The sequence below is a fragment of the Pelodiscus sinensis genome, chromosome 19 (assembly GCF_052426305.1).
Source record: "Pelodiscus sinensis isolate ZL-2025 chromosome 19, ASM5242630v1, whole genome shotgun sequence".
Classification (NCBI taxonomy): domain Eukaryota; kingdom Metazoa; phylum Chordata; order Testudines; family Trionychidae; genus Pelodiscus; species Pelodiscus sinensis.
This window is the reverse complement of record NC_143070.1, coordinates 25,779,230-25,794,010: the sequence shown is the minus strand read 5'-3', so window position 1 is coordinate 25,794,010 and position 14,781 is coordinate 25,779,230. Positions and strand designations below refer to the sequence as shown.

At 56.6% G+C, this 14,781-nt stretch overlaps 1 protein-coding gene across 1 annotated transcript; it reads right to left on the bottom strand.

Moving 5' to 3' along the window:
* Positions 1–1,018: 1,018 nt before the first annotated feature.
* LOC149522436 (uncharacterized) lies at positions 1,019–3,342 on the bottom strand. The gene is given in 2 exon segments (XM_089770505.1): positions 1,019–2,163; positions 2,165–3,342. Coding segments are annotated over 2 exon segments (1,266 nt in total). The 3' UTR covers positions 1,019–2,075.
* Between the last annotated feature and the right edge of the window lie 11,439 nt (positions 3,343–14,781).

Here is a 14,781-nt window from a genome sequence, read left to right as displayed (position 1 = left end):
CAGAAACTGTCTAGATGAATCATTTTGTGTACACATCCCACTTATCCAGAAACTTGCAAGTTTTAGGAGAGCAATGCACAGGTATGTGCATTAGGGGGGAGGGATAGCTCAGGGCCTGCTAAACCCAGGGTTGTGAGTTCAATCCTTGTGGAGGCCACTTAGGGATTTGGGGCAAAAATGTGTGAGGAATAGTACTTGGTCCTGCTGTGAAGGCAGGGGACTGGACTTGATGACCTTCCAAGGTCCCTTCCAGCTGTAGGAGATAGGCAATCTGCATTATTAAAAAAATATATAGTATGCTGGAGTCCCCTTAAGGGGGAATGGGAATCAACTTTGTCTAGTACCTATTACCTCATTTACACAGGGAAACACAGGTACACTAGTGGGGAGGTCTGCACTGCACTGTCCAGGCATCAACCTGTGATTTCTGTCACAGAGGTGATCTTGACCCCTTGGTAAGGGGATGTAGCTAGAGGCAGGGAGGGGTAAAGGGGATTAGTCACCACTGAGATCTGAGACTTTAACTGCTAGAGCTGGTTGCTTCTTCACAGCAGGCAGCCAGGGTGGCTGAAGGATGCCCCAGGAGTCTATCCCAGAGAGGTGACAAAATTCAACGCTCATTTCTCAGGAATCATGCACTCGGTCAGATACATTCACACACTCAACAAATGCATGATTTAACTACCAGACTCTCACACCAGAACGTTCTTATTTCCTGACAGAACTGTGGTTTTTTTTTTAAGCAGGCACACTGGTTTTGAACTGACCTGAGTTTAAAGGTTCTGATCCAGCAATTCCACCAAGCACCTGAAGCCAACTGGAAGCCCTCTACTGATTCTTAAAGTAGGGATTTAAAAGGCCCCTCACCTTGCTTGTGGTGCCTGGAGTTAGGTAGGGAGTGGCCCATGGTTTTTCCCGAGCAAAAAGCAGGATGTGTGGATCTGAGTCACGGCATCAGAATTGTGGAATAAACACATGCTAGCTTTGGGTTCAAGTCAGACAAAACCATTTTAATATCCCAGCTGGGGGAGGGGGGTTTCAGACGGCAGGGAGTTACCCCTTACTGATACAAGCCCCTCCTCACACTCAAATGTCTGAGATATTTATACCTTCTTACAGTGTAACAGTGGAAATTTACAGAGAAAAGAGGAAGTAAGGCACTTTACGCTTAGATTGTAACATTTGCTTGACTGGATAACAAATTGGAAGAAGTGCAATTTTTTGTTTAACAGCATTGTGGTTTCTTGCTCAACTTGCTTAGGAAGCTCGCTTCTGACACAGGATGCACTGCGTATGCTTCAGTCTTTGGCCAGGCTAGTGAGGCCTAACTCCACAGTATGTATTGGACATAAATATGTTATTTAATGTAAAATAAAGTTTGATCAACTAACATGAGAAAGTTAAAAGTTTTAATCTCTTCAATAATTTAAATGCAACTGCCCAGATGCAGTCCTAGCAAAATAGCTTGACTAATTATGTAATTAACAGTGAGTTTCCATTAGCAACAGTAATCTACAGAAGGTTTGGAGAGGGCAGGGCTGTGAGCACCGCTAAGGGAATCCACTCAGGGCCAATTGCTCAAAACCAGGACTGCTCACAGCCCTTGACTGGAGACCTTTCCAACATCTCCAGTCACACTGTCCTGGTCACCCCGGAGGGAGGCTCTACTGCTGCAGCAGCTGCCATACAGACTAGGACCAGAGGAGCCACTACTGCTCCCATTCAGTCCAGGGCTGGAGGTGTTGCTGCTGCAGCCATGCAGCCCAGGACCAGCCCCAGAGGCACCCCTGACAAGGCCATGTGGCCCTAGAGGCCAGCAGTGCAGTGGCAGCAGTGCCTGTAGTGCGGGCCTCAGGGTGTGTGGCAAAGACTCAGCCTAGCACTGCCTCCTCTCTAGTGGCTACAAAGCACAAAGAGGGGGTGGGGCTAAGCTCCTTCCCCCCACAGCACATGCTCATTTGGAGGTGGGGCCTGGCACTGCCTTGTGGACAGGATCAAAGTCTTAGGAAGGCTGGATCCTGCCAACTGAGAAAATTTTGCTCACCACCACTATAGGGTTTCTCACGTATGTGGGTTCAACTATATGCAACAAGGCTTGAACTCTCACTATAGCATATCCCAAAGTCAGAGCAGTTAAAGGATTTCACTCCTGTGAGCGTTCTCATGGATAACAAGGTGTGACAGCCCACTGAAGCTTTTCCCACAGTCAGAGCAGCTGAAGGGTTTCTCCCCTGTGTGGGCTCTCCTATGGATAACAAGCGTTGAGCTCTGACTAAAGCTTTTCCCACAGTCAGAGCAGCTGAAGGGTTTCTCTCCTGTGTGGGCTCTCCTATGGGTAACAAGGTATGACCGCCGACTGAAGCTTTTCCCACAGTCAGAGCAGGAGAAGGGTTTCTCTGCCGTGTGAACTCTCCTATGGATAACAAGGTATGCCCTCCGACTGAAGCTTTTCCCACAGTCAGAGCAGCTGAAGGGTTTCTCCCCTGTGTGGGCTCTCCTATGGATAACAAGGGTTGAGGTCTGACTGAAGCTTTTCCCACAGTCAGAGCAGCTGAAGGGTTTCTCCCCTGTGTGGGCTCTCCTATGCCTAACAAGGGTTGAGGTCTGACTGAAGCTTTTCCCACAGTCAGAGCAGCTGAAGGGTTTCTCTCCTGTGTGGACTCTCCTATGGCTAACAAGGTGTGACCTGTGACTGAAGCTTTTCCCACAGTCAGAGCAGCTGAAGGGTTTCTCTCCTGTGTGGGCTCTCCTATGCCTAACAAGGGTTGAGGTCAGACTGAAGCTTTTCCCACAGTCAGAGCAGCTGAAGGGTTTCCCTCCTGTGTGGGCTCTCCTATGTCTAACAAGGTTTGACCTGTGACTGAAGCTTTTCCCACAGTCAGAGCAGCTGAAGGGTTTCTCCCCTGTGTGGGCTCTCCTATGGATAACAAGGTGTGACCTGTGACTGAAGCTTTTCCCACAGTCAGAGCAGCTGAAGGGTTTTTCTCCTGTTTGTGCTCTTTCATGTTTAATAGGAGCTGCACAGTCACTGCAAGCACAATGTGAATGTTGATGGGGGATTTTCTTTTGAACAGTTTCTGTGTTTGTTTTCAACCTTCTGCTCCTGTGACTGGATTTATCCTGTCCTGCTCTGGGCTGGTTTCCCTGCTGCCTTTGTAGATTACGCTGACTCTCACTAGTCTCTCCTTGCTTAGGACTCTGAGAAACATACCCTTCAGATATTTCTACTAACACTCCACATCGAGCCATTTGCTCAGGTCCTTCCTCCTGAAGACTCCTGTCACTGTTTTCATTCAGCATCCCATCACCTGTTGGGATAGAAAGAAAGTACACAGGAGTCATTCCCTGTGCTGAGCTGAAAGAAAAAATCTGAATGGTGAACAGAAAATGGGGGACACACTGAAAGAAAGACTGGAAAGATACAATAATCATGAGCTGAGTTCACCATGCTCCCCCATAACTCTTTCCCCATCTGGCACTCTCAGCCTGGAGTTGAAGATAGGCTGAAGGGTCAGTCAGACTTGATGAAAACACACAACCAACATCTGCTATGCAAACACAGAAACTGGTTTGTGTCAGTTTAGCTGATTTCTCACCTGTGTGGGTGTCACTGATGATCTCCCCTTCCTCACAGCCATGGAGATCCGGGATCTGCAGCTCTTCCCTTTGCTCCACCCAGGAGAGCACATGAGGGCTGGAGACTGGAAATCCTATTCAGGGAGCAATTAACCAAGAACTGATCTTGTTCATTAACGTCTGTGCCATTCCTGCTTCCAAAGCCAGGATCTGAGTCTCCTATCCAGACAGGCTCCTTCCCAACCTTCCAGAGACTGGTCTCTGGCTGGTACAAGGTCCCTGAACACACTAATTCCATCCTCCCCCTGCCCCACCACCATTTTGGGAATAGCCCAGCTGTCTCCCTTGGGGAACTGAGCGCTCTGCTGCCCTCTCCAGGATACAAGTCAGTCTCCTTTAGGGCCTGTTCCATACTTGGGCAGGACAGGAACACACTGCTCATAAAGGGAGAGCTCTAAGACTTTCACGACTGACAGATGCCTCTAGCCAGGACTCATATTTGAGCTGTCACATGTCAGGTCTCTAGGCCTGGGAGGGAAAGGATCCAGCAGAGCTCTAGAGCCCTATGGGCTCTGCCCACAAAGCTCTTGGCTGGGGGCTGGACTTGCTCTGCTCTTGGGCTCAGGCGCTCTACTTGAGCCAGAAGGAGGCAGGGGAATTGTCTGATCAGGAAAATGAATCCTTGGCTGACCACTTCAGGCCCTGCCTATGGTCCACAGTCCTGATCCTGACTGACTGTGCCATGGTGGGCCCTGTCAGCTGCCCACAACAGCGGTCATTCCTGCAGACAGCCAGGGCAGTGCCAGCCTGTTCCTGTGGCCAGCCAAGGTGGAGACAGGATGGGCTGCTTCTCTGCTGCTCGTATATGCTCCTGCAGCTCAGCTCCCCTTCTGCAGCCTTGTTTCTATTCTGCCAGCAACAGCAGCCCTCCTCTTGTGGCCAATCGGGCTTGCCATTTGGTGCCTCTCTGGCTTGCAGAGAATCTACCAGAGGCAAGCAAGGACTCTGAGTTGGAGCCTTCCTTCCAGGGGCTCAGCACAATAGCACAAGGGGACCCTGCGGACGCTAAGAGCAGCTGCACTCAGCCCCACAACTCTGGTCCCTGCCATTCCTGCCTGGGCCCTTCCACTGACACTCCGGCCAAGGCACAACATGGGCAAGATGGCTGGAACCACAAAGAGACCTTGGCTGTGGGAAGAGCAGCACCGCTATTATGTCACTAAGCCTCCTCTCACACAAGAGCCAGGATTATTGGGGCAGATACTGCTGATATTGGGGGTTCGGGCAATGAGGGGCCTTGAACCAAACCCAACCCAGTTGCTCCAGATCCCAGCCAGGTTCTGTTACACAAGGGGACATGAATCCTCACCCAACCAGCTCACAGCTTCGTAATTCTCCTGCATCACATCCCTGTAGAGGGCTCTCTGGCCCGGGTCCAGCAGAGCCCATTCCTCCTCAGAGAAATACACAGCCACCTCCTCGAAGCTCACCAACTCTGCCGTGGCCATTTCCTGTCCCTGGCTCTGCAGGCCAGGGACTGATCTGGAGACATACATGGGTGTTCTGCAGCCTGTCAAGGGGAGAAGGGGAATTGGAGACATTACAAAAAGGACTTTAATCCTTTCCACACCCAATTATGCTCAGACTCTGTCCCTGGTGAAAAACATGCTGGACTCTGCAGTTTTGGGCAAACGTTGAGTCTAGATATTCCATAAACACCACACACAAGTTAGAGCCGAAAGCCGTATTTATTTCTCTCAATACCTGGCTTGAGTTACATTACTTTGCCTGCAACAATGGAATTCAGTCCTTAGCACTCAGTGTTTCTGCTAACAAGCCACATATTCATCTGCCTGAACATGGACATAGGTTTAATTTAATCTGGGCTGCAGTATTTATAATCCTTAGTCTTCATGCATTGATTTGCAGCCCAAACTTTGGTTCTCTCATCTGACATAGACTTTATAAACTCTCTCCACAACAGAGAGGAAGTGAAGTTAATATGAGTATTCAGATGCATATTATTAAACACGTGTGCTGAGTGTTTGCAAGATAAGACCTTAAAATTCGTGAATTCATGGCATCAGAAGATATCCTTAGCCATGCAGTCTGTCCCCTCTGCGGCACAAGTCATTACACTTACCGCAGGCTGCCATCTGGGGAGAGGGGGTAGCTGGGCTAAGTGCAGCAGGGCTGATGGCCGAGTGGTGTGATGTGCACAGTATGGGCAGTCCGGGCAATTCAAGCCAGGACTGCTTTGCAAGCGGGGCACCCCTGAGAACTGTCTGTCCGGGGTGGGGGTCGGGACCCTTTAAGCACAGCCCTCGGCTAGCCTGAGACAGCATCTCCACGCTCTAAGTCCTCCTCTGATGCCCTGCCGGCACTGCTTCTGGCCACCCTTAAGCCCTGTTCAGGGTCCACTTAATGTGGACATGCTACTTCAAACTAGCAAAACGCTAATTCGAACTAGTTTTTTAGTCTAAATCCGTTAGTTCGAATTAGCTTAGTTCGAATTAGCGCTGTAGCGTAGACGTACCCTGAGACCCTGCCCAAAAGCCCCCCCTCCGCTGAGACGCAGGTGCAGCTGTGCACCCAGCAGTGGCCGCTCCACAGACACGTGCCGGGGGGGAGCAGACGGGTCGGGAGCAGGGGGCGGGGCCTCCGGCAGCCGTCTGGCCCACCCATGAAAATTGCGCATGCGCAGCGCAGGGCTCTCCCAACCGCCAGGAGCAACGGGAGCACCCGGCAGCCAATGAGGTGCCGCGGAGGGAAACAAACAGCCCCGCCCCCCGGCCACGCAGAGCCCCGCCCCCAGGGCTCCCCAGCGTTAAGTACCCGGCCCTGCCCACCTCACTCTGCTCTGTGCTCCCCCGAAGCAGCACTGCGAGTAACGGCACCAAGCCCTGCCTGAGGGCGCGTGGCGCATGCGCAGTAATCGCAGTGGAGTCAGACGCTGCTGAGGGCGCGCGGTGGGATGGGACGGGCCTGAGCAGGGCGGCAGGGAGTGATGGGAGGGGAAGCACGAAAACCCGGCCACAGGGAATGGAGGGGCCCGGTGAGATCACACATGTGCAAGTCAGTGACTCTGCTGGGAGTCCAGCACCAGGGCTTAGCTCAGACCGGGAGCTTCCTGGCCACGCCCCAGTCCCGAGGGGTGCAGGCGGGGGGGGGGGGGGCATTTGCCGGACGCGTAGCAACAGGGGGCGGGGGCATTTCCTGCTGGGCTGGGGCATTTCTTGTAACCCTGGGGTGGCGTGTCCCTCCCCAGCTTCCCGCGCACGCGAACCCACAACAGCCTCCCCACCCCCCGCGCAGCCACGTCGGGCCCGCGCGGCTCCCTGCAGGTCCCTGCAGCCCCCACGCCGACCGGCCAAGGACAGACACCTGCTCCCTCCCCAAGGCCCACAACGCTCTGGTTTCTTCCCGTCCCAACGGAGCGTTTCCCCCAAGTCACTGGCACCTCCAGGCTGAAAGCAAATCCAGCGCCTGCAGCCAGTCCTATGGCACCGTCACCAGCAATTTACTGGCCCAGGAAAGGGCAGGAGAGTTACTCACAGGGCTAACGCAGCAGCCAGACACCCACACAGAGCTCTCCTGCCTGGCCCAGGGAATAGAGGCGCCTCCTGTGTCCTGTAGCACCAGCCTGCACCAGGGAACTGCACATTCCTCAGTTTGTGCCCAACCCTCCCCCCACCATCCCCCTCCCCCAGCATCTAAGCCTGGGAGAGAGAAAGTTCTTTCCGCCCTGGCTAGTCCTTCCCTCCCCAGAGCTCACACGGATAAGGGGGTTTGGGGCCGGTTACACCTCTCTTGGCCCTGCAGCCAGTTGTGGGATCTCCCCACCCACACGGTCAGTTTGGCCCCTCACAGACTTTGTCTCTCTTCCCTGCAATTTCATGCATCATCTTCCTTCCACAAACAAACTGGGGGGAGGGAGGGTGTTTTTGGGTCAGGGGCCACACACACGCACTGAGTGAGAAGCAAGAAAAACCCCTCACGGATGTGGCCCACACACCAGCTGGAGTGGCGGGAGGGAGGTAGGTGGGGAGGGGTGGCTAGAAAGCCAGTGCAGGCTCCCCAATATCAGGGGGTTCCTGGAGCGTCAGGGGCCACATCCAGGCAAGTCCTGGGCCATAGGTTCTCTGCTCCTGCTTTACAGCATGAGTCAGGCAGCTTTAAGCAAACACGGACACCGAACAGGGATTCTCCGGGCCCTAGAGTCAAGCTGGGCTACGGCGGGTTTGCAGGAGGCTGCAGCTAAAACGTTTCCCTGCGTCCTGTCCCTGGCTCTGCAGGCCGGGGCAGAGCTGGGGACAGACATGGGTGTTGCAGCCTGGCAGGGGAGAGGGGCCATTGGAGACATGTCAGAGGGGCTTTCACCCTTTCTGAAGAGGTTAAATTTCTATTGCTCAGCAAATGGAGCGGCAGATGCAGGGCTGCTCAACCGGTTTTTTAAGGCAGGACCTTTTATTAAGTCCCTGGAGTGGACCCAAAGGGGCCCCAGGGGGCCCATGCAAAGGGCTGGGGCTGCAGACGATCATTAGGAGGCCCCTGGGGGCTGCCGGTCCCTCAGCTCGGTGAGTTTGTCCAGGTGCAACAGGCAACAGACTATCACCCCCCCTACCAGTCACCTGCTGATGCGGGATTGATGGGGGGGGCTCGCTCCCCTGCTGCCCCCGCCCCGCTGACACGCACAGGAGCAGCCTGAGGCGCAGGTGTTTCCACGGGAGGTGGCAGGGGGTGGGCGCCAGAGGGGACAGGAGCAGCCCCACGGGTGCGGGGTCCCCGCTGAGTCACCGTCCCCCCCGAAATGCACAAGCGCCAAGCGGGAGGCGTAAACCTGCAACAGCCTCCTCCCCGCAGCCACGTGGGGCCCACGGGAGTCCCTACAGCTCCAGCCCCGCCCCTCGGACCGGACTGACCAGCAAAGAGGCGGGGCTGGTCAGGTGTCCGCACTGTCACACGTGGGTGGGCGGGGGAGTCACCGCAAGTCGTCATGCAGGAGGCGAACAGCAGTGCGCGCTGGTCCCACCCCCGAGTCCTGCCCCAAGGCACTGCCTCCCCAGCCCGGCAGTGAGGACCCCCCCCATTGTTACGGAGCCAAGATGGGGGCGGGGCTAGGACCCCCCCATTGCTACGGAGCTGAGATGGGGGCGGGGCTAGAGAGTCGGGGTCCCGATCTCACCAGCAGCCGCCGGACCGGACCCTCGCGTGAGGGGTGTTTGCAGGGGCCGCACCCAGAGGAGGGGGCGGGGGGGGCCTGGGTCCATTTCACACCCCAGTTCCCCCGGCTCCATCCCTGCAGACACACTCTGGGCTCGGCTGCTCAGTCTGCTCCCCCCGTCCCCTCTCTGCCCCCCCCACCCCAATCCTCTGCGCCCTCCAGTGCCCCAAAGTCCACAGACTCTTCCCCTCCCTGCCCCCTGGCAACCACAGCCCCACCCCCTTCACACACAACCTGCCTGCTCCCCTTCTCCGGGGGCGGGGGGGAAGGCGAGGGGTCTGCGAGGAGCCAGGGCACCTGCATGTCCCCGCCTGTGGCCAGGTTGCAGGAGTGGGGCTGCTCCGCCCGACACCCCCTGGGCCCTAGCGCCTGCCATCTAGGGGCTCTTTGCCCCATGCGTGTCCCTGGCTGCACGGGCTGCTCCCCCCACGGGCCATGCAGCTGCCAGGGAGATGGCTCCAGCTCCCCTGAGTTCTTGTGGAGTTGGATTAACCCACTCCCAGGCTGTAGGAACCGCACCCCCCTCAGTTCCTCGCCCCCCCCCGACCCTCTGCTGCAGCTGTTGCTGCTGGGGACTGGTATTACAGGTGTTCCCCACCAACGAGCTTGCTGATTCTGCTGGTCACCACACCCTTCAGTCCCTGGCAGTGCGCTGGGAGCAGGGACATTCCTGCCCCAGTGGGGCCCCTCTCCCCACTGACTGGCCCTGGGGTACAGGCTGGGAGGGGAGGGGGTATCAGTTTCCCCTCCGGCCTATCTCCAGCCTTTGCTCCAGGACTGGGAAGTGCTGGTGTCTAGGACATTCCCAGCCCCATGTGCTGCTGCCCCTCCCTGCACCCCCCTCGCCTGTCAGGAGCCCCTAGAGCAGGGGTGCAATATTGCCATGCATATACAGGATACATCTGTCACAATGAGTAACCTCTATCTTTGCCCATCCCCCTCGGGGGCACCACAACAGGAGTCCAAGGGCCCCTCCCACTGTTTAAGGTGGGCAGGTCTGGCCTGGCCTCTTTTCTCATCAGTTGCCCCCTGCTCCTCCCCATTCTCCCAGGCTCTGCCCCCCACCCTGGCCAGAATCTGGACCTTGCCCAAGGAGGAGAAGCCCTGGGGTGCCAATGCAGCTGGGGCCATCACAGACCCATCCACCTGGGGATCGTGGATTCGAAAGCTGCCGCTGGCTGTTGGGCCAGCCCTAGTACCCCCGCCCAGGGCAGATGAAGGGTCCATGGATCCCCCGCTGCCCAGACAGTTCTTACTGTGACATGAATGGGGTAAGAACCACAAGGGCAGTTGTGGGGAGCCTCAGACTCTCCACCTGCCCTGGATGGGGGTGGGGACATGGGCAGGGGCTGCTCATGGGCCCCCCCACCGGTGCTCCCAGCCACTTCCCCCTGCCCAGCTTCTGGAGTGACCCCAGGCTCCCAGCTGCTCCTATGCTTCCAGCCGCGCTCAAGCCAGAGAACGGGAAATAAGGAACATTACACGTGTCCGGGATTTTCATAACTTTTCTACCGGACAGAGAGGACACAAACCGGACACCTGGCAACCCTGGGCCCACGGGGGCTGCCTGCAGGCGCTGCACGTGGAAACCCCCCCCCCCTTGGATCCTTCTCCCTGCCTAGGGAGAAATGAACCAGGGAAGTACCGAACCCCCCCCTCCCGTTCGTCCACCCCTGCCCAGAGCCTGCACCCCCCCCCCCATCAGTGAGACCCCCCCCCCCCGCGAGGGGCCGGGCGGGCCGCGTGGGGAGCTGCACGGGGCTCACACGCCCCCGTCTGCAGGGGCTGCTCCGGCCCCGCCCCCAGCTGCTGCCTCGCGGTTACCGTTGAGATTAGGCTGGGGAGGGGGGAGCTGGGGCACGGCGCATGCGCAGTGGCGCTCCTGTCTGTCCAGCAGCGTGTCCGGACGCTGGTACCGCGGGGAACGCGCCTCCCTGCAGGGCCCCCGGCGCGTGTCCGACCGGGGCGCCTCCCGCCGGGCCCGAGGGAACCCCCGGGGGGGGGGGGGACGAGCCGGCCCCGCCCCGCCCCGCCCCGCCCCGCCCGAAATAGCAACGGGCCGGGGGACAGAACCGGGCTCCGGGCTCCCGCCGCCGGCTCCTGCGCGCGGCGAGTAACGGCCCCAACGGCTCCTTCGCAATTCCCGCCTCAGCGCGTGCAGCGACCGCGACTGGGGCTCGCGCGGAGTCTCTGCTGCGGGCTCCGCCCAGGGGCCAATGGCAGCGGGGGGCGGGGCCTGGGCTCGGCAGAGGCGATGCAGCGAATCGCGGGAGGGGTGACACCGCGCATGCGCGGCGGGTCAGTGACCCGGGACCGGCCCCGACCCGGGGCGGGGCCCCCAGGCTGCTGCCGCCTCTCGGAGCCGGAGCCAGGGACTCCGAGATTTCCCTTCGTTACTCTGGGGGGCGGGGCTCTAGCACTTGCCGGGCTGCGGGACCCCACGTGGCTGCGTGAGGGAGGTTGGGGGGGTGAACGGCTGGTCCCCACCTGACAGGCACGTGCTCTTGGGCACCCTAGTAGGAACCCAACAGTCGTCTCCCCTCGCCCCGCCCCAGCTCCACCCTCAGGCTATGTCTAGCTGCAGGCTTCTTGTGCAAGAACTGTTTTGTGCAAGAGTTCTTGTGCAAGAGCCTGTACATGCTGCCATGTGCTTTTCCGCAAGAGATGTGCCATAGGAGCAGAAGAAACAGGAAGCAGCAACAGCAGCAGAAAAAGGAGAAACAGAACAATAAGTAGTAGCAGAAGTAAGCAGAGATAGCAGAAGCAGCAACAGCAACATTAGAAAAAACAGCAGCAGAAGTACCAGCAGAAGAAGACACAGTGGAAAACCGTATCAGCAGCAAGAGAAACTTCAGCAGTCAAAGAAATAGCAACTGAAGAAACAGCAGCAAAATAAGAAGAATTAATAAGGTGCAGCAGCAGAAGAAACAGGAAGTAGTAGTAGCAGCAGCAGCATAAAGAGCAGCAGAAGAACCAGCAAAAGAAGCAGCAGCACAAACAAAAGAAGAAAAAGCAGGGAAAAAAAGTAGGAGCAGGAGAAGCAGCTGCAACAGAAGAAGAGGCAGCAGCAGTAGAAGAAGCCGAAAAAGAAGTAGCAGCAGCAACCTCACAAGAAGCAGATGTGGAAGAAGTAGCAGCAGCAGCAAGAAGCAGCAGAATAAGAGGAAGATGTAGAAGAAAGAGGCGGTAACAGAAGCAGTGGCAGAAGAAGAAAAGTAGTAGCAGCAACAAAGGAAACGGGAGGAAAAGCAGAAGAATCAACACAAGAAACAGAAGAAGCAGCAGATTGAGGCTTCAGAAGAAGCAGAAAGACAAGCAGGAGAAGGAGGAGCAGCAGCAAGAGAAGAAAAACAGCAGACGAATCAGAAGAATCAGACACAGTGGAAGAAGAAGCAGCAGCTGATGCAAAGAGCAGTGACAGCACTAGAAGAAGCAGCAGCAAAAGAAGAAACCAAAAAGGAAGAAGCAGAAGTAGTAGCAGCATCAACAGAAAAATGGAAACAGCAAAAGAAGAAGCAGAAGAACAGAGGAAGGATCAACAGCAACAGAAAGAGCAGCAGGATAAGAAGGGAAGAAAAGAGGCAGAAGCAGAAGAAATAGAAGAAACCACAGCTGAAGTAGAAGCATCAGATCAGAAGAACAAGCAGCAGCAGAAGAAACATCAGAAGAAGCAGCAGAATAAAAGAGGCAGGAACAGCAGCAGAAGAAATTGCAGCAGGAGAAGCAGCGGAAACCAAAGGCGCAGCAGCAGAAAAACAAGAATAAGTCTCAGCAGGAGAAGAGCAGAAGAAACAGGAAGTAGCAGCAGCAGGAAAAGAAACATAGAAGGAGCAACAGAAGTGGCAGTAGCAGAAGGAGCAGCAGATTTAAGCAGAAGGAGGAGACGCAGAAAAACAAGTAGAAGCAGGAGAAGGAGCAGAAGAAACAGCAGCAGCGGTGCAAGAAGTAGCAGCATCAGAAGCAGATGAAGTAGCAGCAGCAGATGAAAAGAAGAAAAAGCAGCAGCAGAAGCCATCGACAGAAGAAGAAACGAGAGGAAAAAGCAAGCAGCAGCAATAGAAACAAAGAAAGAGCAGCAGGAGAGGGAGCAACAGAAGAAAAAACAAACAGCCAAAAGCAGCAGCACACAAAGAAGTTAAAGCAGCAGAAAAACAAGTACAGACAGAGAAGCAGCTGCAACTGAAGCAGTAGCAGCAGCACAATCCCTCCTCCCCACCACGCCCAATATATAGTTTGCGTTAAAGACAGATTCTAGCCCGGATGCCAGGCAGGGCAGCCCCTTCCCAATCCCACGGGCTGGGGGAGCTGCCAGTGTCTGTCTCACCGCCCCCCCAGGCTGCGCTTGCTCCCATGTTCCCCATCCAACCCCTCCCCCGCTTCCTCTCTGTTCCCCTTCCCCCCCTCCCAGTGTCCCCCTGTCCCAGCTCTGCCCCAGAATTCTCCCCCCGGCCCCGCTCAGGCTCCCCACGTGGGGCTGCCCTGCCCCAGCGCACAGGCTGGGAATAGCGCTCGCAGGAGGCGGCAGCGGTCAGCTGGTGGGGGGGGGGGGCTGCAAGGAGCACCCGGCCCCTGGGTCCTAGCGGGAGGACTGTATCTGGGGCAGGGGCACGTGGATTCCTGCCGGAGACTTTCCCCGGGGTCGCTGCGGCTGCAGCCTCAGCCCCTCGGGGCGGGGCGCTCCCGGGGCGGCTGCGCGGGGCGGGGCCGCTGGGAATCACAGCTCCGGGTCCCCGCGAGCGTGGACAGTGCCCCCCCTCCCGCTCTGCAACCAGCCAATGGGGCAGCAGAGGGCGGGGCCTTTTGGGCGCCCCGCGGGTCCAGCAGCAGGTGAGCGCCCCCCCCCCCAGCCCTTTGCACGGAGCAGGAGCCACGTGGGTCTTCTTAGAGTGACCGGGCATCGCCCCATGTGGGGACCCGCCGCCTGTGGGAAGGGGCAGGGGGGGGAGAGGTGAGGAGAGGCGCGTCTCAGGCAAAGGGGGGGGCGGTATCTGCGCTGAGCCCGGCAGGAGATTGGCAGGGACAAGAGTTGATGCAGCGTCACAAACACCAGACCCCCGTCTGCTGGGCCCTTTGGTTTCTTCCGCACCCAGTCCCCTCAGCTCCACGCCCCACAGCGAGCAGCAGCACCAACGGCTCCTTCACAGGGCCCATCGCAGAACGCGCGGTGCACTGAAACCCCGTCGGAGCTTAATGGGGGGGAGCGGCGCCATGAGACTGCGACTTACTGACCCGCCGTACGTGCTCGATGTCATCCTTCCCCAGATTCAGCGCCTCCCCTCTTCCCTGCCCCTGCTTAGCCCCGTCCGCCCCGCTGCGATTGGCCTTTGTGTTGCGCAATAGCATCTGCCTGCGCGTGCTGGGACGGGAATTGCGAAGGAGCCATTGGTCTATTTGAATCATAGAATAATAGGAGTGGAAGGTACCTCGAGAGGTCATCGAGTCCAGCCCCCCGCCCTCAAGGCAGGACCAAGCTCCACCTACACCATCCCTGACAGATGTCTATCTAACCTGTTCTTAAATATCTCCAGAGAGGGAGATTCCACCACCTCCCTTGGCAATTTATTCCAATATTTGACCACCCTGACAGTTAGGAATTTTTTCCTAATGTCCAATCTAAACCTCCCCTGCTGCACTTTAAGCCCATTACTCCTTGTCCTGTCCTCAGAAACCAAGAGGAACAAATTTTCTCCTTCCTCCTTGTGACACCCTTTTAGATATTTGAAAACCACTATCATGTCCCCCCTTAATCTTCTTTTTTCCAAACTAAACAAGCCCAGTTCATGAAGCCTGGCTTCATAGGTCATGTTCTCTAAACCTTTAATCATTCTTGTCGCTCTTCTCTGTACCCTTTCCAATTTCTCCACATCTTTCTTGAAATGTGGAGCCCAGAACTGGACACAGTACTCCAGCTGAGGTCTAACTAGTGCAGAGTAGAGCGGCAGAATGACTTCACGAGTTTTGCTTACAACACACCTGTTGAT